The 23,371-nt window shown below is 35.6% G+C and overlaps 1 protein-coding gene across 17 annotated transcripts in view; it reads left to right on the top strand.

Annotated features, from left to right (window-relative positions):
* PPFIA2 (PTPRF interacting protein alpha 2) overlaps nt 1-23,371 on the top strand; it is a 321,853-nt gene that overhangs the window by 90,515 nt on the left and 207,967 nt on the right. For 4 of the 17 annotated variants that reach the window (XM_017804361.1, XM_017804360.1, XM_017804359.1 and 1 more), the window contains exon 1: nt 19,464-19,888. The exons of the other annotated variants lie outside the window; for them this stretch is intronic. In XM_017804361.1, coding sequence (XP_017659850.1) covers nt 19,808-19,888 — 81 coding nt within the window. In that variant the 5' untranslated portion in view covers nt 19,464-19,807. Of the gene's footprint in view, nt 1-19,463; nt 19,889-23,371 lie in introns of those variants that run through there. 17 annotated transcript variants of the gene reach the window in all.

Below are 23,371 nucleotides of genomic sequence, written 5' to 3'. Positions count from 1 at the left end.
CCTACAGGTGACCTGGAAGAACATCCTTAAAGGCTCCCCCCCCCTTCTGTGGAAGAGCCTTTCGGGGCAATTGCCCCTCGCCCCGCAGACAGGACCGCCCGGCCCGACGGCAGGTGGCAGTGGGCGGAAGGGGATAGGGAGCGTTCGGCTCCCGGCACCAGCTCCCTGCGCTGCGGGGGCTTGGGGATGTAACAGGCCGGGAACGCACAGGAGAGGGGCTCGGCTGGTTGTGGAAAATCAGCTTTTAGGCTTCTGAGACCTGAAAACGAATCGGCTGCTTTCTTGCTTCAACATCGTATCTATAACTAGAAACAATGCCTTATAATGTCTTATAATGCCTTGATATCATATCGATGGCTGCTTCAGGTTCGTGTCCTGTGTGAGATGTTATATTTTGCTTGGAAGATGTTGGTTTTTCTCATGTCATGTAACAAATAACTCTTCCTAGTAATAAAATGAATTGTGCATATAAATCTTCCCTTCCACATCCATTAAAACGCAAATAGACCTCTAAAGCTTGACTATTCTCTAGAGATTTAGCGCCTGAGTCCATGCTACATTTGTGACATATATCTGTACAGCTGAGAAATCATCAGATTGGCATGCATTGTTGAATGTTTGTAGGTGTCTGCTAACTGCATCCTGCTTGATGGAGATTAGAAAGTGGGCCCTCACATTTTAAATAGGATATGTATGTACTTAAAGAAAAGCCTACTTAGTGACTGAGAGGCCAGTTTCTAATCTCAGATACATAGCATGCTCTGAGTGTTTACTGTATGTCGAGAACCATGCTACTAAGCAGAGATTAGTGTGGAATTGAACCTGTGCATGCTGAAATGTTGTTAAATGTTCTAAAATAGTTTCTTGAACCATCGGGGTGGATTTTTTTCTTCTTTTTAAGCATATCAGCAGATTTCCTAAGTATTTTCCTAAATGCTCTATTCAAAAGCTAGTATGAAACTTTGATGTGACCTTTGGTAGGATGATTCACAAATTATTTTGGCATTAAGAGTTTGATACCCACATTTGTTCTCTTTGTATTTGCAATTACAAGTCATATGGGGATAATTAGTTCTGTTTTAGAAGCAACCACAACTCGGTGGGAATGCTACATCTTTTACATAAGGTGAATTCTTTTGAAGTATCTTCTTATTTACTTGGGTTTGGCTTTGTTTTCCTTTTTTCTTCCTGAAGAAATGTCCTCATCTTTCTGAAGATGAAGCTTTGTTTTCTTAGTGCTTATAATCATCAGACATAAAATGCCTCACTTGAAAAAACCCAATACAAGACACATTGGACAGAGTATTATTTCAGTATTTGTAAGTCTCTTCCAGTCATGTAATCTTTCAGCAATAACTATTCTATTTTCTGCTGTTCACCTTGCACAGTGCTGTTGTATTCATGTGTAGCTCACAGAACCGTCCCTCTACTGACTGGATTGTATAGAAAAAAACTAGCACTGCTTTTTTTATTAGCTGAAGTAGAAAAATATAAAACTTCTTAATATTCATTGTGCTAGACAATTTCTTTGAGCACCTAGCTGTACATCAAGATACTTGTATGCTGAATTGCAGCAAAAATGCAAGAAGGCTAAGTCCTCACTTGGATGATAGATGAAGTATTTTTTTGATGGCAATTGTGTAACCAGTCCACTGTTATTCCCTCATCCTTTTATTTATGTAACCTAGTTTCATGAGCAAAATTCCTTATCTTCCAATCTAAACTTATTCCCTTATGTCATCTTTGCAATATCTATGCAGCAATATTCTGTGTCAGCAGCAACACTGTTCTGTCAGACAGCCTTTCCTTTCTAACAGTTTTGAACCCTACTCATATAGTATAACATTTAAGTAGAATGGTAGTTTATTATAAGTTATTAAGGGGTGCATTTGGAAGCTGCAGTGTTCACTGTGTGTCTGTTTCAGGGTTTAGGTTGGTGGTATTTTGTGTATCAGCTGGAGGAAAGGAGTAAAAGTATTTTCGTTTTTTTCTGTGTCTGTTTCCAAGGCTGATGCATCACAGTCAATAGAGCAAAAAGGGCTGTATGGAGCTGTACCATTTTAGACTTCTCTGTGTATAGCCATAGATAAAACTCTTGTGTTTTACCATCTTCACAACAAAACATCAAAAGGTCTGAGCCAATTAGATTTTAATGAAAGTAAATTTTATTAATAGTTTCTATAAAACTAGCTCACCAAATTCCTGAAGAAGCCAATAAACAAGAGAAACGAGCCAGTAAGCCAGACAAACTCTGTGTTTCAATGCCTAAACCAGAACACTTTCATTGTATAACCTACCAAATACATAGAACAAAAATAATAGTGTTGAAAGTAACTATTCTGATGGAAAAGGTCTGGTGTAGTTTTGAAAGCAGCATTTTATAGATGTTATAGTTAATGACTCTTTTCTTGAAGGAATGAATGAGCAAAAACACTCAGTGCTCTAAATTTAGCCACATGATCCTATCTCAAACTTAGGTAATAAATCCCCAATCAATCATGAAATAAATTATCATGAATGCATATATATTATGACTTTAAGACTTGATTTAGGAAGCCCTGAAAACTGTTAAATCATGAACATCCTATCAAAAGTTATTTACTCTTAAAACTGCCACAACTTTTTATTCTGTACTTCTAGATTTTTAGGGAAATGTTATTGACTGGAAGTAATTTATTTTCATGAAGAACTAATTAAAAAAATAAGAACCTATCAGTAGAGACTTTTCATTTAGCATAGCTCAGCTGCCAGAGAAACATTTATGTCGTCCCACTTACCATAGATGCTGAGTACCCATCATTTCTGTGGAAGGTGATAGGATATAAGGATGCTCAGAATGTATTGAAAAGGGCCTGGGGTTAGCAACACCTCCTGGCAATCATTAACTGAAACAAAAAGGATGAGAAACAGGTTTTAATTAAAAATTGCTTCTCCAAAATCAGCTGCTTGTCGCTGCATATTGCTGAAAGGTGAAATCATTTGTGAAACAGCAGGTTGAAAAAAGAAATTAAGTTTCTAAAACCTCAGTTTTTACAAGCAGAGGTGCCTACAGTTTTATGCAGTACTTCTGTCTGCAAGATTCAGTATGATCTGTACTTTGGCGATTACCAGGAACAATTCCTAGAGGAAGATGTTGTCTTTTGAACTGTGCTGTGCCACTGATTACAGCTATTAACATGCTGGAGTGTGGCAAGAGAACAGAATGAAAAAAATCCTGCATTCTGCCTATAGCAATTGAATGTTTATTTGAAGCACGCTGTGCTGCCTCTGCTATAGAGTATTTGCAGGGCCTTGATCAAGTCACATAATTGTAAATACTAACAGACACTCAAGAGCTGGTCTTGGCACATGGTCTCAATTCTTGATACTTGAGACCATCTAAGGTTTGCCATTCACAAGAAATCCCAGTGAGAATGACAAAATTTCTTTGGTCATGTAATATGAAGTTAGCTGAAAAAAGTTGTGTAAGGTATTTCATACTTCATGCTGGATGCAAAATTAATGGTTTTAACTGCAGTTTGCCAATGTCATTCTGAATTACTGATGTATACTGAAAAGTAAAAAACAACCTCAGCTCAAGCTGCACAGAAGAAAAGAGACTTTGAATCACTATAATGCAATGACAATATAGAGAAATACAGATTTTTCTGGGTGAGTGTTAGTAAGATTAAGTTAACTGTAAGGCCAGGTCGCACACAATTCAGTACCTTCTTATTCAGAGAGCAACATCAGAATGTCAAAAATATTTTTAAAACACTGTCAGGAGAGAATGAAAGATACCAGGACACAAAGAGAGTCATCATTGAGAGTAATTAATTTACATTCAAGAGATGTAAAATAAGTCTAGAAATATATTAAATTTAGAAACTTTTCAACTGTTCTGACAAATCAAGAAAACAAGCCAACCTGAAGTTGCTATGCAACTACTGCTTTCTGTTTCAATAAAATAAGAAGCACCACCATACCACACATTTAATGCTTAGAATAGCATACATAAATGGATAAAAATTATCAACAGGAAAATATGGACAGGCTGGATCAGCGGGTCAAGCCCAGTTGTATGAGGTTCAATAAGGCGAAGTGCCAGGTCCTGCAGTTGGGTCACAACTACCCCCTGCACCTCTATGGGCTTGGGGAAGAGTGTCTGGAAAGCTGCTTGGTGGAAAAGAACCTGTGGGTGTTGGCTGTCAGCTGACTGAACATGAGCCAGCAGTGTGCCCAGGCTAAGGCGGCCAATGGCATCCTGGCCAGTATCAGAAACAGTGTGGCCGGAAGGACCAGGGAAGTGATTGTCCCTCTGTACTAGGCACTGGTGAGACTGCACCTCAAATCCTGTGTCCAATTCTGGGCCCCTCACTAAAAATAGACATTGAGGTGCTGGAACATGTCCAGAGGAGGGCAACAAAGCTGTTGAAGGGTCTGGAGCACAAGTCTGATGAGGAGAGGCTGAAGGAGCTGGGGTTGTTCAGCCTGGAGAAGAGGAAGCTCAGGGAAGACCTTATTGCTCTCTACAACTACCTGAGAGGAGGTTGTAGCCAGATGGGGATCACGCTCATCTCACAGGTAACAAGGGATAGGAACAGAGGAAATGGCCTCAAGGGGGAGTTTCAGTTGAATATTAGGAAAAATTTCTCCACTGAAAGGTTGGTCAAGCACTGGAACAGGCTGCTGAGGGAAGTGGTTGATTGACCATCCCCGAAGGTATTTAAAAGTTGTGTAGACATGGTGATTAGTTTAGACATGGTTCAGTGGTGGACTTGGAAGTTTTAGGTTTACAGTTCGAATAGATCTTAGGGGTCTTTTCCAATCTAAATGGTTCTATATAGAATCTATTATGGAAGAGGGTAGCAAAACTTGAATTCAAATGTTACATTGTGGTTCACGTGTGTGTTTGTTTCCTTCTGCAAGCTTCTCCCAAGGATTGAGGTAGAATTTTGCTTCTGTAGGGCTTTTTATACTGTCTGGGAGGCTACAAAAAGTGGTATTTCTTGATCCAAACATATTCAGAAGGAATTACTAGTTGTCAAAGGAAGCCTTTAATAAGAACATATTTTACCTTCTTAATCTTGAGAAAATATGTGAAATGGTTTGTTCACATCTAGTAATTTGTCTCCTCTATTCCAAGAAAACTCATTCCTTAAGAGTCAAGTGTAAAGTGTTTTAAAACTGAGCCCAATACCTTAAAGAAAAAACAAAACACCACCAGCAGCAGCCCAGCAAATCTGCTACGTTGGTCTTTGGTTTGGCTATTATACGATCCAAATGTTGTCTTTCACTGACAAACTTTTCAGGCATTACTTTAGTACCTTATGCAACCGTCATGGAATAGTTTTCAAGTTTTTCTTTCCCCTTTTTCATTTTTAGCATATTCTCCTCATGTTTCAACAGCTTTATGTCCTCCTCTTTTAATATTGCTAAGAGCTACACTTCTCTAGGAATATCTGCTTATGATGTGATCCCTCTTGGCTGGACTACACCCATTGTTGTATAAATTGCATGTAATTTTCATTACAAAATTTTAACATTCTCCAAGGTGAACTGAACTGAAAACTGAACTGCTGTTCTCCTATTTGAGGCCTGAAACTTTCAAGATATTTTTAAGATATAAACTTCCTTTGGCCAACAGTGTGTGCTTGCAGCCCAGAAAGCCATCTGTATCCTGGTCTGCATAGAGGGACGTGATTCTGCCCCCCTACTCTGCCCACTTGGAATACTGCATCCAGCTCTGGGGTCCTCAGGACAAGAAGGGCATGGACTTGCTGGAGCAAGTCCAGAGGAGGGCCACAAAGATGATCAGAGGAATGGAGCACCTCTTCTATGAAGACAGGCTTAGAGAGGGGGTTGTTCAGCCTGGAGAAGCTCTGGGGAGACCTTATAGCACCTTCTAGTACCTAAAAGGGGCTTATAAAAAGAGAGAGACAGAGGGACTTTTTACATGGGCAGAGAGTGATAGGTCAAGGAGGGATGTTTTTAAACTACGAGAGATTTAGATTAGATGTTAAGAAGAAATCCTTTACTCAGAGGGTACTAAGACACTGGAACAGGTTGCCCAGAGAAGGATGGATGTGAATGCCCCAGCCCTTGGAGGTATTCAAAGTTAGGCTGGATGGAGCCCTGAGCAACCTGGTAGAATGGATGTCATCTCTGCCCATGACAGAGGGGTTACAACTAGGTGACTTTTAAATTCTCTTCCAACCCAACCCATTTTATAAATCTGTGATTCTATGAATTCTACTTCTGTATAATTATCTGTATTTACCTGAGTTCTAACATCTGATTACAAGACACATGCAAACCTTATTCAATATTTTGCTAGTATTTTTTTTACATTAGGCTTTTCTTGTGGGTTGTTTACAAACAGGTTTCCCTGTAATGGGAAGAAATCTTCTATTATATTTTTAATTTTTGCTCTTTTTCTGCTTTATATTCTTGTTTTTGAAGATTAGCAGGATATATTAGTTTCTAAGTATTTGCTTGAAATACAAGATATTTTCTATGCTCTTGACAGCTCCCATATAACTTGCATTATAGTGATTTGGTTTGGTTTTTTGTTCTGCCTGTCTGATGAGTTTTGTCTTTTTGCATTTCTTTCTGTTATATTTATCCTATAAATATTATGTGCTTTGTCCATTATTTGACAAATCTGTGTGTGTTTTTCCTTGTTTGTTGCTTGTGGTAAACCTGTGCCTGAATCTTGAGTCACCTTTCACATTCTGTTCCATTATTAACTGTGAAGAGTCTTCCAAGTATTCTACATGGATAAGCATATCAAAAATCATAATGTTTTCACAACTGACATCTCCCAATTCTCTCAGGCCTTATTTCAGACTGAGTGCACTCTATTTTCAGGAGGTACTATTGCAATACATCTAGATAATATAATTTGTTCTAAGCTTGTTCTAGATGACTTGCATGTTAAAGAGCCCTGCTTGGCAGCACACCTGCCAGGAATCAGCAATCTTCTGTAGACAATGCAGGCAGAGCACATCAAGAGCTAGAGATAACTAAGTGAAATTAATGAAAAGTATCCATTATCTATATGGTACCGGTCTGAATTTCTCCTCAGTTCCACTGTTGCACTCTTTAGGCAAAAATTTAACTACTACACAGCATCCAGTATGGTTTATTTGATTGAAGTTTTAGAAATAATTGGTTAATATTGATCATTCATATCCTATCTTTAATTACCCTAAACACCAAATGATTTTCAACAGCAAGACTGGAAATGCACATAATCTTTTACTATGTGCTATAACTTCAAACCTTCTGGAAAGGCTTAACATGTTTATATGCAAGTAAATCAAACAGTGTTGGGAAATATTCCGGGATGGTCAAACACAATCATCTGTAGTAGTAATCTGTTGGCCCAGATCCTGGCAAACTTTTCATTCACACTAATTTATACTTTTTCCAGGCAATTACTAATTATGGTGTGGGAATAGGACTGTTGCAGGCTCTTTGGACACTTCACTGTTGACTAGCATATTTGTGTACTCTTCTGTGCCAGTTGGCCAAGCATGTTTAGTTTACTCCTATAAATATAGCTTTCCATTTCCCTCTAATGATGTCACAGCCTCCATGCCAACTCTGCTACCTCTTCTGTTTTAGCTTTGACATGTTATGCCTACCTCTTTCTTGCTCTGTTAATAGCAGCTCTGGAAATGGGCAGTAACAGTGAAACACAGTAATGTTTGGGATGGGATTGTTTGGGAAGATGATCTTTGTTTAAAAAAAAACTGAAACAAGAAACAACTGAACTGAAAAAGAGTCTTTGAAAGGGTATCCAGACAAGTGATTTATCTGTGGTTTAAGTTGTAGACAATAGTAAAAGCTTATTTTTAACCCTCGTGAGAAACGGTGTTTTTTAACCATGGAACTTGATCAAATATGTCATTTTTAATTTAATTATAGCATTCAGTGTTCCAGAATGAACATTTTGTTCTCTAATAACTTTTTACCATTATAACATCTAGATACATTAGTTGCAAAAATAAAATTGTAGGAAGAATTTTTGAACATTCTTGTAAAGCAAAGTAAGAATTCACTGGTTAATTTAATATGTGAACGATTCAAAGACATATGAAGCAATAAAATATCTTGGGTACCTTGCAAATAAGCCAAGTTCATCTGTTCAGATATTATGTAGCAGAGTGTATGTAATGGAAAATTATGGAGAGATAATCGTGAATGAGTCATTAGCAATTTTTTAAAAATAAAATCACAAGTTTTATTTAAATTGTTGACTCATCTGTGATTTATTTTCCCAACTGTTATATCTTGCTTGTCTGTCAAACCACGTCCATGGTCATTTTAATATTTTCAGTTAAACAGACTGTAAGTAGAGAAAACTGTTCTGCCACTTAATGAAATACCTTTCTTGGACAGTATCTGAAAACTTTGAGTTAGAATTTTATTGTGCTGGTCCAAATTGCTTCATACATCACCTGTTTATTCTAAGGTGTACTGTTGTTCAATCTTAGCAATCCACAGTTAACTGCAATTTCAGTGCTATTTTCCATGCACCATCTAGAAGGTTTGGAGTCTTGGTAAATGGACAGGAGTAGGAGTAAGATTAAATGTTTCCTTTTGATTTCCATCTGGTTGTGCAGAGAAGGAGCAAGATGTATTCTGTCATGATAAGCTACTATCTGGAGATGTAGAGACAGATAGTGAAAATGATTAGGGGTAAGAAGGAATTTTTAAGTGAAGAGAGGCTGTCAGGATTAGCACAGTTTAGATAAAGATGAAATAAACCACAATGTATTTATGTAAAATGTCACTTCTATAGAGGAGCTACACCAAATGTATCTATGTATTTTCTTAACAGAAGTGAGGCCAGTGGGTGAAGAAAAAAAAAAGTTGATGAAGTCAAACATATTATATTCTGTGTATAATTTTCTGTAGGTATCTTTCCCATAAGGTATTGCTGAGAATACATACTACATCAGACTCAGGAGAGGACTAAACTTGTATATGGATAATGCAGGTTAAATCTGTAGTTGGCTTGTGCCATTAAAAAAAAATCTTAATACACTACAGTTAGGCAAATTTTCTGCAGGACAGATACTGTGATTTTACTATTCCATTTTCCACAGGTCCATATATTTTATATATATTTTAAGTTCGGTGATCTGCTGTTTTTTAAGGATTTTCTGTGCCACTTTAAGAACATACTGATTAACATTGCCACTCCTTGACGCTGATCAAAATTTAAAGCTGTTGTATGAAATTATTTGAAATATAATATGTGAAATTATATGAAACTCTAAACGAAATTATGAGCTTTGAATTGCAATAAATGTCTATCATATTTATTTAATGTACATAAGAGATGTGTTCATGCTGCAGTGAACATGAAATAAGCACAGATGTAGTACTATGAATTAGGAACTGCCTGGCCTGAGGTTGCTATGTTATTTAACCTTGTAGATGTGATTTGTTTGTGTCAACAACGTAATTTCATAAAAAATGAATAATTTTGCAGTTAATTTTCCCATGCTCCATAATGTTCTGCATCTCAGTCTGGGATGTTAATATTGCATGTTATTACAATAGCAGACTTAATCTGTGACTGTGAATTTGTTACTGTGGATGTTGCTTTTCACATAATCTTTTTATGAAAGTTGGAGTAGCAGGTTTCAGGTTTGTGTGGATTCGGTTTTGTTTCACGTAGTTATAGAAATAATTATTTCTTATAGTAATTTTCCTTCAGGTGTACTTAATCAGTGGTGGGTTTTTTAGTTTTGATTATAATATCTTCTTGTCATATTTTGATAACTTGTTTAACATTCAGTTCAGGCTCCCAGAGTAGAATTCACTGCACCTAACTCCAGATATCTAGAGTGTAGGCATTTCTGTCTTTTCTGCCTCCCACCTCTGTGGTGTGATTCATCTCAAGCTAAAATAGACATCCAAAATAGGTCAGAAGCAGTGCCCCTTGAAAGTCCCTGTCTTTACTGACTGTCAGGGAACCTGTGGTAGCACACAAGAGACACTGCAAATAAAGCCCACGAGAAGAGGCCAGTGTTCATTTGTGCTCTTGCCTTCATGAAAGAAAGAAATGGAAAAGCTACCTTTCCTTGGCAAGGAGCTTTCAATGCGTCCTTGCTCAATAGCAGACAAATAATTCTCAGCTTTCCATCTGCCATTATTCCACCTGAGACTCCCTGTCCATGAGAGATGGTCTTCTTTTGATCTAACATCTTTATAGTCTTACCACTAAGCTTTCAGCCTTATTCAAAATGAGCTGTGAGTGCAGAACCAGGCAGTAGTCATCTGCTACCATGTTGAAGGGGCAAGGTTTTGTTTAAAGATGAGAGCAGTACTCTGTCAGTATCACAATGTTTAATTTAGGTTTCACTACATTTTGATGCTTTTGTCAAGTAGCTATTTTTCCTGATCGACTCTAGGTTTTTAGACTGTGATCTTTAATAGCAGTTCTTTCTTCATTTAATATAGACTGGCCATACAGTACATAGGCACACACATTTGTTAATTATTGATCCATCTTCATCTCAATTTTTTAGATACAGATATAGATTAAGCTGTAAGAATGTTAAGAACAAAATATTTATTACACTACTTATAAGTTTATGGCATTTTTTAGATGCGTGGCAAGATAAATCATGAATAATGCTGCTTACTCATTTGCACGATGAATATTGAAGTCATCCTGACTGAATGCAGAAAGAGAATAAAAAATACTTTTATTTTTCCTATGTCCTGGAAATATAACCTTACTTACTTAATATCCTGTCCCAGTTTTCTTTTTTTTTTCCAAAATATGTTTTATTAAGAATAAAGGTGGCTATTGTGAAGATTAAGTCTTAGAAAGTCCTCTTTTGGGATTTGGCAAGTTTAGAAGCCATTCAGCCCAAAGATTGAAAAAATGGTGGGTTTATATTGTTGTCCTTTAACTTTTCTTTCAGAACTTTCAGAAAGATAAATAGGGAGATTGAAAATCAACATTAAATTAGCATTAATCATCACAGCATGTTCTGTGATTACTCGAGTCTGAATTATGAAGTAAATAGAAAATAAAAAATATTTAGTTTTATTGGAATTCACATTGTCTAGCACTGGAAAATTATATTTCAAGATTATTTGTATATCATGATTTTCTTCCCAGGAAAAAAAGCAATGTTTGCTTCTACTGAATATATTGGTAAGGTATGCAGCTGCTGGATCATTCTATATTTTTATAATAGATTGTAAGGGGAAATGAAAGTCTGCTGAGTTGAGAGCTGGAACAGCCACTTGCCCTCAGGATGTTATAGACTGTTTTGTTCTATAATCCCATATCTTTTCTCCATTGGAAAGATGATTTTAGACAGTATTAGTACACAAACAATGCCACTGCACTTTAAAAAGGGAAAATGTTATCAAGAGGTTAAGGACAAGCACAGAAGAAATAAGATACATTTTTAGAAGAGACCCTTCCTGCTTTCTACCATGACAACTTACAAGGCTGTATGCATGACAGTGAAGATGTGCACTGTAGCAAAGTCTTGAAGTCTTTTCAAGCTAGTATGTTATTACTAACTTGTGATGTGTACTTAAAAAAAAAAAAAGCATTAGAAGGTCTGATTGCTTGTATCTAGCTATAAATAGGAATTTTGCATCATCTGTAGAAGACTGCATTTTGTGAATAGAGTTGGAGCAAAAGGAATGACATTTTCAAACTTGCTCAGTCACTCCAAGTGCTCTTGCGTGTACAACAGTGTGGCTCAAAATGGTATCAGCAGCGTTGATGTGACTTAAGAGAAGCTATTCAAAGACTGAGCATCCTTGAAAATTAGATGAAAGGTATCTTTATTTAAACAACTAAATTAATTACCATTTTTGGAAGTATGATTGTAAATATTGTTCTCTTTAAGACTCCTTTATCAGGTTCCAATTCCAATGGTTGTGATCACATTCCAATTGTTGCTCTAGTTACCCTCAGGACAGAAAAGATACTAGGGCAAAACTACTTTTGAGAATTTTATTAGAACATCTGTAATATTTCAAATTTTGCACAATGTGAAAGAAGGAATGATTATGCACTTTTGTGGGTTTATTCTGGTTATTCATAATTTTTCAGTTTGTGGTCATTCAGAAATATATTCATTGACAGTATGAAAAAATTATGAAAAATTAATTGAGAAACAAAACAAACAGACCTCCTTTTGTGAAGGCCTACTTATCTCTACAATCCTTATTCAAGTGAGTATTTCCAGTTCCTATGTAAAGTATGGAACTAATCAGTCATAAATTTTAGCTTTTAATTCAGTTCTCTAAGTTCATATTCAAAGGACCAGTTTAGCAACTTGTATCACTCGTTAAGACAAAAAATACTTTCCTGATGGAGCAGAAATAGAAATAAATGACAATTACCTTGGCACAAGCTTTCTTTCTAGACAAAATGCTGTTACTCATTTTCATTAGTAATTTACTCTTTGAATACTTTTTATACTTGTGGAACAGGAAACATCTCAGTGTATACAAAAAATTGCAGATCAATTGCAGTATGAAATAAATGAGTGGAATAATGTCCTGGTTAGGACAGCTGAGTTCATCATGGTATGGGTGTAACCCAAAACTGTGTATTCTATAGCCTTCCATGCCATTTCCCAGAAACTGTTGTCAATAGACTACAGTCTATTGACAACAGTCTCTGCCCATAAGAGCCTGACTCCTCAGGCTATAAACTAGGTGTTAAGAGGCCTGTGAGATAGGAGGATGCTCTTACCTTTTATGGAACTCCCTGAGGGAAGTACTGACCATTCCTGCCTGAACTGGAGAATATATAAACCTGGAGTTTCAGAACTTTTCAACCACTCGTGGGATCCAGAAGGAAGACTACAGCTCGTCGCTCTCAACCTCAGCTGGACTGCAATCACCGCTTCTGACCAGACTGCAACAGCTCTCCCACCAGCAGGTTTTTCCCCTCTCCCTTTACTTTGGACTCAAGCGGGGCCCAGGGAACACCACTTTGTTCATGCCCCCAAGGTACTGGGTTATACATTTGGGTTTTGTGGGTTAAGACCAATTGTTTGTTTGTATGATTGTACTTATTGTATTATTTTAATAAATTGTTATTCTGACTTTATAATCTCTCCTTTGAGTTGGGTTCATTACCCCTGCTGGTTAACTCTTAAACCAGCACAAATAAAAATTAATAAAACAATATCATTAGGCAGAAAAAACATTTTTTGAAGGGAGAATAGACAGGTTAGGGAAGATATCTATTCATAGGGAACTGTGCGAAGTTGTAGTCCTTGAACACGTTATCTCAAATCTGTATCTTCTTTTGTTTTTCCATCATAGGCTCTCATCCTATTTTTATCCTCGTGATGAGGCACATAATGTAAGATGTTCACTTAAAAAGAAAAAGCTGCTCTGCTGAGGATGATACATAGGCAATGATTATCATCTCTTATGTTCTTTCATAATTTCTCTCATTCTTAATGTACTGTGATCCTTTACAGTAATGTACATGATTTGGATTTTACATTTGCTAGTATGAAACATCTTGTATTTTGCCAAGTGCAGTGATACTTACACTTAATGTTATATACATATATATAACTTATATACTTATACTTAATGTTATTCTATGTATAACATTACAATATAATCAACTTAAAGGACCTAAATAACAAAAGTGATACCTAAGTGATATGACACGTATCAAAAAGCAAGCTGATTGTTTTCACTATTTCTTTACTACCATTTGCGATTACATTATTTCAGAGGTTTTGGTCTTGATTCATGAAGAGTTAATGTAAGATTTGACTGGAATTTTATTAAAAATATCCATAAAGACAGTCACTGCTACAATTCTACATAAAAAAATTGTCTTAATATCCAAGGACCCTCTAGACTTTTTCATTAAATACGTAGTTATGTCAGAAAACTGAAATTTAGTCCTTCCTGGCATCAAAAGTGAATGACAGAGGACACAGGTTGTGTTTTACATATAGCTTAGTACCTGTGCTTTTGGAAGTTGAAACACAAGAATCATGGAAAAAAGAAAAGTATGTATCTTCTTAAATCAGTTAAGATATAACTTTCAGAAATAGATCTTCCCTCAAATTTTTGTTGTTTTGTTTCATTACATATTCTCTCAACTTTGCCATTCTCTCCTCCTTCAATTCTCACATTATGCCTAATGTCCAGAAGACTTCTCTATATACAAGCATTGTGTTTTCATACAGTTTCTTTTTTGGTTCACTCGGTCAGTAACTGTCATCAACACATAACTTAAAAATAGATAAAACCAGTACTTGTATCAGGTTCATTTGAATCACCTAACAATCTTCTGTGTACAGTCTTGATTTACTGATGGTCTAGTTATACAGAGGAAACACAGATCCGGTGCTGAGGAGCTGAATTTTTTCAAGAATGGTACTATGGATATTCCATTCTAGCTTTGTTGAACCAAGTGAGACAGGTATAGAACTATTTAATCATTCAGTCTTGAGAGTGTGAGAATTAATTTCTCACACCTGTGGTGATCAGAATATTGTAGAGCACTGCTGCACAGGACTCCTAGCCATGGTAAACCATTGCTTGTCCAAATGTACAAATGAAAGGGAAATTTTGCTCCTGCACAGGTGAACAAATGGTATCTTTTGGACTTAGTATCATTGTGATTGTATTGGATAATTGTTGATTATGGACTGCATACTTGATAAGTTGTATAAAATATATTCTAAATTGGCAACTATATTCATAAACTCAAATATTGAATCAGAGATTTTGATTTTGATTTTATCGACCTTTTATAGCATAGAGAGAGTTAGTGTTAGATAAATGAATTCTGAAATTTGCCATTTAAAAGAAAAGCAGTTTGAATTCTGAAATTTGCCATTTAAAAGAAAAGCAGTTGCGAAAGTTTGAAGTTGATTAGTCGATGTTGACTGTCTTTTTTCAAAGTATTGCAATACTTGGTAAAATGTCTCAGTATATACAACAAAGTAAGGGCACTTTAAAAATTCTCATGCTTGAAAGGGAAGCCATCATTCAGAGTAAACCTGTTTGGACATGTTTTATCCTTTAGTATTGTTGACATATAGTTTTTACTTCTGACAGAAGATAATTTGTTCTGCAGTCTACTTGTCATCAACAGTTACACAAATCCTTATGTTCAAGGTTAAAATAGGGCTCATAAGTGCATAATGCCTTGGTACCAGCACTTGTTCTTTTAAGACACATTTCCCTCTACAAGTGTTGATATTTGCATATTCAAGATAAGAAGCAACAAAGAACAATGATGGAAATGTTGATAATCGAGTCCTAATTACAGAGACAGAATGAAAAACAGGCTTTACTAATCAATAAGATAAGTTTGTCTAGTTTTACAAGTTTTCAATTCTAAAAGGATTTTCTGTTTGTACTGGAAGCCTGAAAGGGAGCAAAAACTTCCTTGTACTATGATTAATTTTCCTTAATTCTCCCACTTTGCTTTCTGGGAACTATACCACCTGGGAATGGTTAGTTTCTGGAATTTGGTATATATGAATTTTGTACACTTTTTAAAGTATATTAATTTGTCAGATTTTGGTTTTGTGTTGCTTTGTTGATGGAAAATGAAATACTTCTGGTGTAGAACTTCATTAAATAAGCTAAAATGAATTGTAAATTAATTTGGGTATGAAGAACAGTTAGATTTTATATGTGACTTTATGAAGATATTCTACGCAATTTGAATATTTTTTGTCTGAACTGTCATAAAGGTTTATCATCTTTTTCAGCCATTAATAGTTGGAGACCAGAACTCTTTAAACATTAACAGTTTTCAGTTTAAAGCAAATTTGGGATATTTTAAGCCAGATGAGTAATGTATCATATGATACTCCCTCTATATTGATGTCTACAACAGCAGATAATAAAGAAACATCAATTCCAGTACAGTGCTGTCAATTTTGGAAGCTTAGTAGGATTTCTGTGAGTCTGAGAAGTAGAAGTGGTAGGGTCTAGAGATTTAAAGTGAAAGCTCTCTAATGTTCTGAAAATCATACACTCACATTGCTCCTGGAGGAAGGCATGTTTCTTTAACATGGCTTTTCCTGATAGAGACAGAAATGAGAACAATATGTGATATAAATCCATGTTTCTGGATAATTACTCACCTAATTCAATAAGAGCTAGTGATTTAAATCTTAACTCAAAACATCTGCTTTCTATGGTACTTCATACTCTGAAGAGAAACTATATCTCACAAGCACTAGCATATTAGAAAGCTAAGCATGTTGGTCATTTTAAAAAAGTTCATCCTGTCTCTTCAATCAGAGATACAAGTTTTTGCATTAGTGTCCCTGAACTTTCAAAATACTTCACATAATGGTCTGAAATATACACTTCATATGCCTTCTTTTTTGATGTGTAACTTACTGAGTTCTTTAAAACACATATCTCTACATATCTCAACATATATCATGGGTTTTGTGCCTACTATAAAAAATTGTAGGCTATACATAAAGAAAACCCACTTAAAAATTAAATAAATTATCACACTGAAAATTTTGGAGAGTGATGTCTAATTAAAATGTAAAGTCAACATAATGCGTATGATACCAAGTCAGAGCTTGATAACTCATATGTTTGAAAGTAACAGAAACAAAAGCCATCTCAGGAGCATTGCCATATCCCACACTTTTAAACATGTAGAATTTTTTCTTTTCATGTAGGAGATTTTTTTTTTTTTTTTTTTTTGCTCCATTGCAACTCTTTTACTTCATAGAATAACTAAATCATTTGTTGGAAGATTCATGGGAGCTAGTGTTTGAATGGGGGTCACAACCTCTGTGAGCACTTCTACCACTGAGCTGTAGTCATGGTCTTTAGGCCTGTTGCTCTGTGTTTCCTGTTGGGTCTGTTCAGTTACCTTTATTTTGTTCCATTTTCTATCTGCTTTCAGTTTGTGTTGTTTGATACCCTTTTTAGTGGCTGTTGCATTCAATTAAACATGGGAGACCTGGTTTCAGCTCCTTGTTCCGAGGAGATTGCTGAATTCTAGCTTTGGGGCTGCTGGCTTTTCTGAAATGTGACTCTTTCTGTAATTGTGAACATGCATTCTGCCATGCATCAGTTCATGCTTTACTGAATTTACCTGTACTCTAACTGATTTCTGACAGGAGGCTAGTTTCACAGTTTTCAGAAAATCACTTCTTAAACAAACATTTTCAATCTGTTTTGAGTATTACATCACAACGACATTCTGATTCCATGAGAATCCTGCAAGAACATGGTGGTGGTCTGTTTTGCAGTGAGTTAGAAGAAAATTTATAGTCATTACTGGGAGCATTTCCTCATAAGGTAAAAGTTAGTGGAGAGATAGAACAGTTACAAACAATGCCATGCCTTCTGTGCAGATCTGTACTGTATAGCTAGGGAGATGTGTTTATTGGAACTTAAATGCTGGGGGTGAGGGGGATTGGTTTTTTTTAGTGGTGGCTTGGCAGTCATTTTTTTAAGTGCAAATTCCTCTACTCTAGGCAGGAAAGCCAAAACAGATAAAAGATGAGGAGCAGTATTTTAAAAAGCATTTTTCAAATAATGGGCAGCTAAGTCTTGGAGAACAGTGATTCCAGAAGAGTTCCCAGTGGAAGGCTGCAGCTAAAAGAAAATGTACCGTCCTAGAGGAACAAGTAAGGAACTAACAAGTCTATAAACAGTTGTATATAGTGTTGTGATCGTGAAAGGCATTATTGAGACTGTGACTAGAGCAGTTAGGTTAAACTATGAGCAAACTAGTTTAAGGCTTAGCACATGGCAGTATAGGAAGATGAACTGAGGTTCCTATATCCCCCGTAAAAATAAGGATTAAAAGTTATGAAAGTTGAAGCAAGAGAAGTTCAAGCTAATAGGTACAGGTACAGTTATTTAGCAGTGAAAGTGCTTGTCTATTGAAGGAATTTATGTGGGATTTTGCACATGAATTCTTCAAATTATGCATTTGGTGAGGAAACTCCAAGGTAAATTTCTGTAATCTTTGAGGGCAAACCATCTTTGTTGTCCATGAAAGAAACTGTATTTGTTGTACTTTGGAGAAATAGCATGTGTTTAGTAGGCACTGTAAAGAAAAAGGTAACAGCTCGTAGTAAAAGGTTCTAGTCTCAGATTATCAACAAACTAGTACCTTTCATTTGACCAGTTGAGAGGCTTCTTCGTGAATACAGGCATCTAGATTTTCTGGAAAAGAACTCAAAAGAGGGGACAATAAGCTGTAATCTGAAATCTCAGTCTTAAGAAAATGTTCCAGGTGGTAGTTTTGCTTTGATTCTGTAAATTTTATACAAGTCATATCATGGTAATTATAAGAAATTGTTAAATATGACTAGGCCTAAGAGGATTTTTTCTCTTTGGCTTACAAAATATGATTATTGTAGTATGCACCACTCTGACATACACATTTAAACAGACAGACATCTCTGCATCTTTCCCAACTCCTTTCATAGTAATTTTACTTTAGAAGCTGTATTATCTTCGGTTGCTAAAAGCATTAAGATAACACAGAATGAAAAACAGAGGCAGCCTGGAAACTCACCAGGCTTTTAGAATTTTGACAAGTTTCCTTTTGAAAGTACCATTTATTAAGTAGTTTCTCTGTCTCTCTTTTAAAAATTATGAACAAAATACAAAGTGCTTCACAGAACATGTAGAGTTAGTTTTGCAACCACTTTACAATTTTACCCTTTACTGAAACCCTAGTTTTCAATTTTTGCAAATGGAACACTTGTTCAAGTTCTTGGAATATTATGTTCCTTAGTGTCTTTGTGTAGTTCAAATGATCTGTGTGTGAAGAAAAGATGCAATGAATACATTTTGGATGTTCAATGCAGGTGTTCACAAATATTATCAGCCTTAAAAAAATAACTTTAAAAACATGTGTAACTAATGAATTAAGGTGTAGGTCTGTAACTTTGTTAAGCACAGTAAGTCTCAGAATAAACTCCAATGTTATACTTGGTAATGTTAGGTAAACCTTTCCTAAAGGGGGATTCAGACTGAAGATGAGAAAAAAAGAATTGAAAAAGAATGAGAGAAGAGAAACTTATAATGTGTATTATATTTAAACTGAGTATAGCTCTGTAAACAGCCTCACAAATATTTATTTCTCCCTATTTGTATTCAGTTGTAGTACCAAAAAAATAAAAAATATAAAAATTGCTAATTTAGAGAGTAATACACAGTTCCTTTTTTTTCTAGACAAGACAGTCAAAATAAAAAAAAAAGACACCTTTGTGTTATTTAAAGAAAGTTTATATGTGTTAACATAACTGTCAGAAACTGAAATGATAAAATTATCATTGTTAACAAATGCAGCTATAAACTGAACACAAGGCATGCTTCACGTTAGTCAGAAGAGGTCCTCTGTTTTACACTGTGCATGCTTGCTCAAAATGAAACTGTATGTTATTGGTTAACTGGGATGCTTAGCATAATCACTTTGCAAGGCTGTGGTGGAGGGAGGTGATTATCACTGAGAACAGATGGGCAGGTCCAAAGCATTGCCAGATTCTGCACAAGCTCCATATACTGTAGGTTCTAGCTCTCTTTTCTTTGGTATTTCTAATTTTTATTCATTGTGCATATTATAACAGGCTAGCTGAGCTAGAGGTCAGGGAGCAACGACCTCACAGTTTAGCTCGCAGATGTAGGAGTGAGGAATTCAAAGCGCTGTGACTGTACAACTGAATGGATGGGGTAGACTGAATTCTGTCCAATTGCCTTCCTAAATGTATAAAAGGATCTGTCTCCGAGCTTAGCACTCTATTCTGCATCTGTAGCTCTCTGTGGATTGTACTGTGTGTGACCAGAAATGATATTCTCGGATATGAACACTGTCTCTGCCTCTCCTAAAGTGCATCCTCCTAATGGGACCCGGTTTTATACTTTTCAGGTAAGTGAACTTTAATAAAACTGAAAGGATTTTAAATGACAGGTAAACTTTGAGTAAGAGTAGCTAATATGTTAAGAAGCTTATGTGTTCATTAATTTTGTATAGGTAGGAAAAAATATGTAAGAAATCAATATCATCACAGTGAGTTTGCTGCTTTAAAAAAAATCAGCATGTAAGTGCTCCTACACTAACACAAAATTACATTCATAATGATTTTGGTATTGATTGTCTTTCCCAATAATACTATCATTTTATAATTCATTAGATTTATAGTTCCTTACCTGGACCCACACCGTCTTTCTGTTTAGTTCAGATAAGCATTCTGTTGGCATTATCAGAAATTCCAAACTCATATTATACAATTTTAAAAACTTTGTATGTTGTACCTGTATGGATTTTTTAATACTAACCCTGAATGTAGTTTCATGCTGGCTGATGCTTAATTTGATTCATGTGAATACTAATCATACACGTGCAATTGATAGAACAGCAGTCTATTGTTAGGATTATTAAGGTTCTCAGTTTTAAGCCAAGTTTTGCCTCATTCAGGGAAATAAGCTCGTGTGCTTAGCTAAAGGTAAGAATGTATTATATGTTCTGTAAATTGCAAACCAGTCTAATTACATACATCTTTCAGTAGCACTTGATTATAAGCAGTCTTCAGTGCCTTGGCTCTGAAAAACTGTGTAATCCTACATTAAGATTTAACAACATTAAAAAAACCCTCACACACCCCCCTGCCCCAGATGGTCCTTACAGCACTCCAGCCCTGCAGGGCAGTTCAAACACTCCACTACTTAAAGTGGCAACAGCCTTTTCAGCTCAGCCTCTGATACAGTTAGGATTTAAATAACCTTCCTGTTCCTGATTGTTTTACAGTTTTGCCTTTTTCATTACTTTATGCTATTTTAGAGTGATGTCTTTAATATGTAATAAACCCTGTGTATACTACTAGAGCAAAGAATCTGAAGCAATTAAAAGTTGATCATAAAATGCATGGCAAACTTATTTCACAAAATCCAGGTACCCCATTCTTTAGGTCTAGTAACTGCATTTCATTCCTGCCTTCTTTTAGATCCATTGTTTTTAATTGTACTGTCTTGCCCTTCTCACAGTGATGTCAAATGACAGTTGAGGGCTGTACAGAAAGAGTAGCATCCTCCCAACAGTGATGATCTGCTGATCCTGGCAGTGATTCAGAGACATGATTGCCCTAGGCCTGTTCCTCTACAGCATTACTACTTTTTTCACACACTGAATCTAAATATTCTGCACAGCATCCTATAGGTATGCTCTTAAACACAGTTCCTTATGTCAGGTATTTTTTCTGAGTGTATCCAGTTGAAAAAGTCACAAAAATTAGGATGCTTGGTTGTGATACCAATTTGAATATTTTATTCTGTGGTTACTTATGAAAATAAGTACTAAGAGTAAAGTATATGTATTTTTTACAGTATATATTATTGCTACTGGCAATCTCTGTGATTATAGTAGACATTGTCCTACATACACAAAATTCTCTTTTAAAAATCATTTCTTCTGCTGATTTTTGAGCTGAGGGGTCACTAAATAAAAAGGAAAGCAGAACTCAATTTCCAGTTGCATTCTGGATACTTTAATGAACAACATAGATTTAAATGACCTTGGAATGTAAAGATGCTAATTCCAGACAGTCTGAGTTTGTGTTCTAGAACAGCTTGGTGTTGTCAGCGCTAAAAAAAAAATCTCTGAAAATTAAAAAAAAATAAACCAAAGAAAGCCTGTATTGTCCTCTGATGCCCTTTTTCAATTAATTTTTCTATTTATTTATTCACATATGTGCAATATAAAGAGATGTGAAGCAACTTTCTAGTTCTTGCCTTGGCTTTGTCATTCTTTGCTTCCTAGGTTTTGACCACCATGTTTGTGGTAGTTTCTCTTTCCCTCTTGAGTTGCTTCAATTTTTGCTTGCAAATTTCATAATTCCTGAGAAGGACTTCATACAATTCTTATTAATTATTTTGATCTGTTTTAAAGTATTTTCACCTTTTGTCTTTCCTACCCATATTATTGTTTCTATATGTTATGTTGAATCTGTTGGAGATGGAGAATCTCTTTTGTTAAAATAGCTTGCAAAGTTATGGAACAGCATAATGGTTCTTAATTTGAAATATGTACACTGATATTTAACCTAAATGTGTGAAAATAATCGTAGTAAAAACAATTTTTAGCATGTTCAAAACTGAAGAAATACAAAATTTCTGAAATGAGGTCCTGAATGCTGACTGATGGTGGGTTATGTGTGATTAAGCTACTGAATTAACTGTACATTGATGTAATGATTAAACAGTTGAATTAATTGTACATTGATCCAAAAACACATGTTAGTTCTTTCAACAACAGAAATAGTACTGAAAGAAACACAAGGCATGTGTGCAAGTTGTAACTTTATTATCAGGGTGTCACTGATGTTCTCAGGAAAAAGGACCAAGTTGGACTCTAATGGCCAAGGAATCAGATTGGCCATACAGGGGTGCATCTATCAGAGTGCTTGGGTGGAGGATAATCATAGTTAGTGTTTGACAGACTAACCATCTGAAGATTTTTTGGTGCTCCAATGTCTACCTCTAATTAAATCAATATCTGAAACTATATAGAAGCTATGATATTCCTAGTACCTTTGTTCTGCTCAGGAAATTTGTCCTGAAATTCTGCAAATGTTAAAAGCATGATTTAGTTCAGTGTGTTTCCTGAACGACCTGCTGTAATTCAAAGAAGCTTAATCTTTGACCCCTACACTATGCTTGATTAAAGTTATTAAAATAGAAAACTATATAAGAGCTCATATAAAGAAGTTATATATTGTATGAAAGGAAGGAGTTATAATGAACAAGGTTTAATTTTATAATAAGCAGGGCAATATCAAAGTTTAGTGCTTTGTATTTCAGTATCTCCTTGTTTCATCTCAATTCACTTGTGCCAACCTTGGCAGACTTCTGCAGCTATATAACATAAAGCAGTGATTTTCTTTATTTTTGTATTCAAGATTGAGAAAAATATAGTATTTTAGCTACTTGAGGTTTGCCAGCAGTCCCACAGTGAGCATGTACCTTTCATGAACATTGTAAACAGCAAAATCCAAGTAGTAACATTCTTTGTTCTCTGCTGGGTCATCTATTTAGCTGTATGTTTATGTGCATAAAATAATGATACAGGTAGAAAAGGTTGGATTAGAAAGGAGATATTTTTAACTTGATCATTGGTTATGAAATGGGAAATATTAATTCACTGAAAAATATTTTTATTTGGGCTGTTTTTATTGGGACCTTGAGGGTTGTTCTCTTTTTAATGACAGCATAGCACAAAGGAACTTAATTTTGAAATTTCGGATTTTTTTTTTGATAGTTGTCTAATGCCGCTTTGGTCACTTAAAAGCAACTTAGGTTTGTGTTGGTGTTTATCATATCCAGTAAATATTTCTTGTTTTCTTAAATTGGTTGTCTA

The sequence above is a fragment of the Lepidothrix coronata genome, unplaced genomic scaffold, assembly GCF_001604755.1.
Source record: "Lepidothrix coronata isolate B3197 unplaced genomic scaffold, Lepidothrix_coronata-1.0 Scaffold9, whole genome shotgun sequence".
Classification (NCBI taxonomy): Eukaryota; Metazoa; Chordata; class Aves; order Passeriformes; family Pipridae; genus Lepidothrix; species Lepidothrix coronata.
Note: the sequence above shows the minus strand (reverse complement) of the source record. Positions and strands in the feature narration are given on the sequence as shown.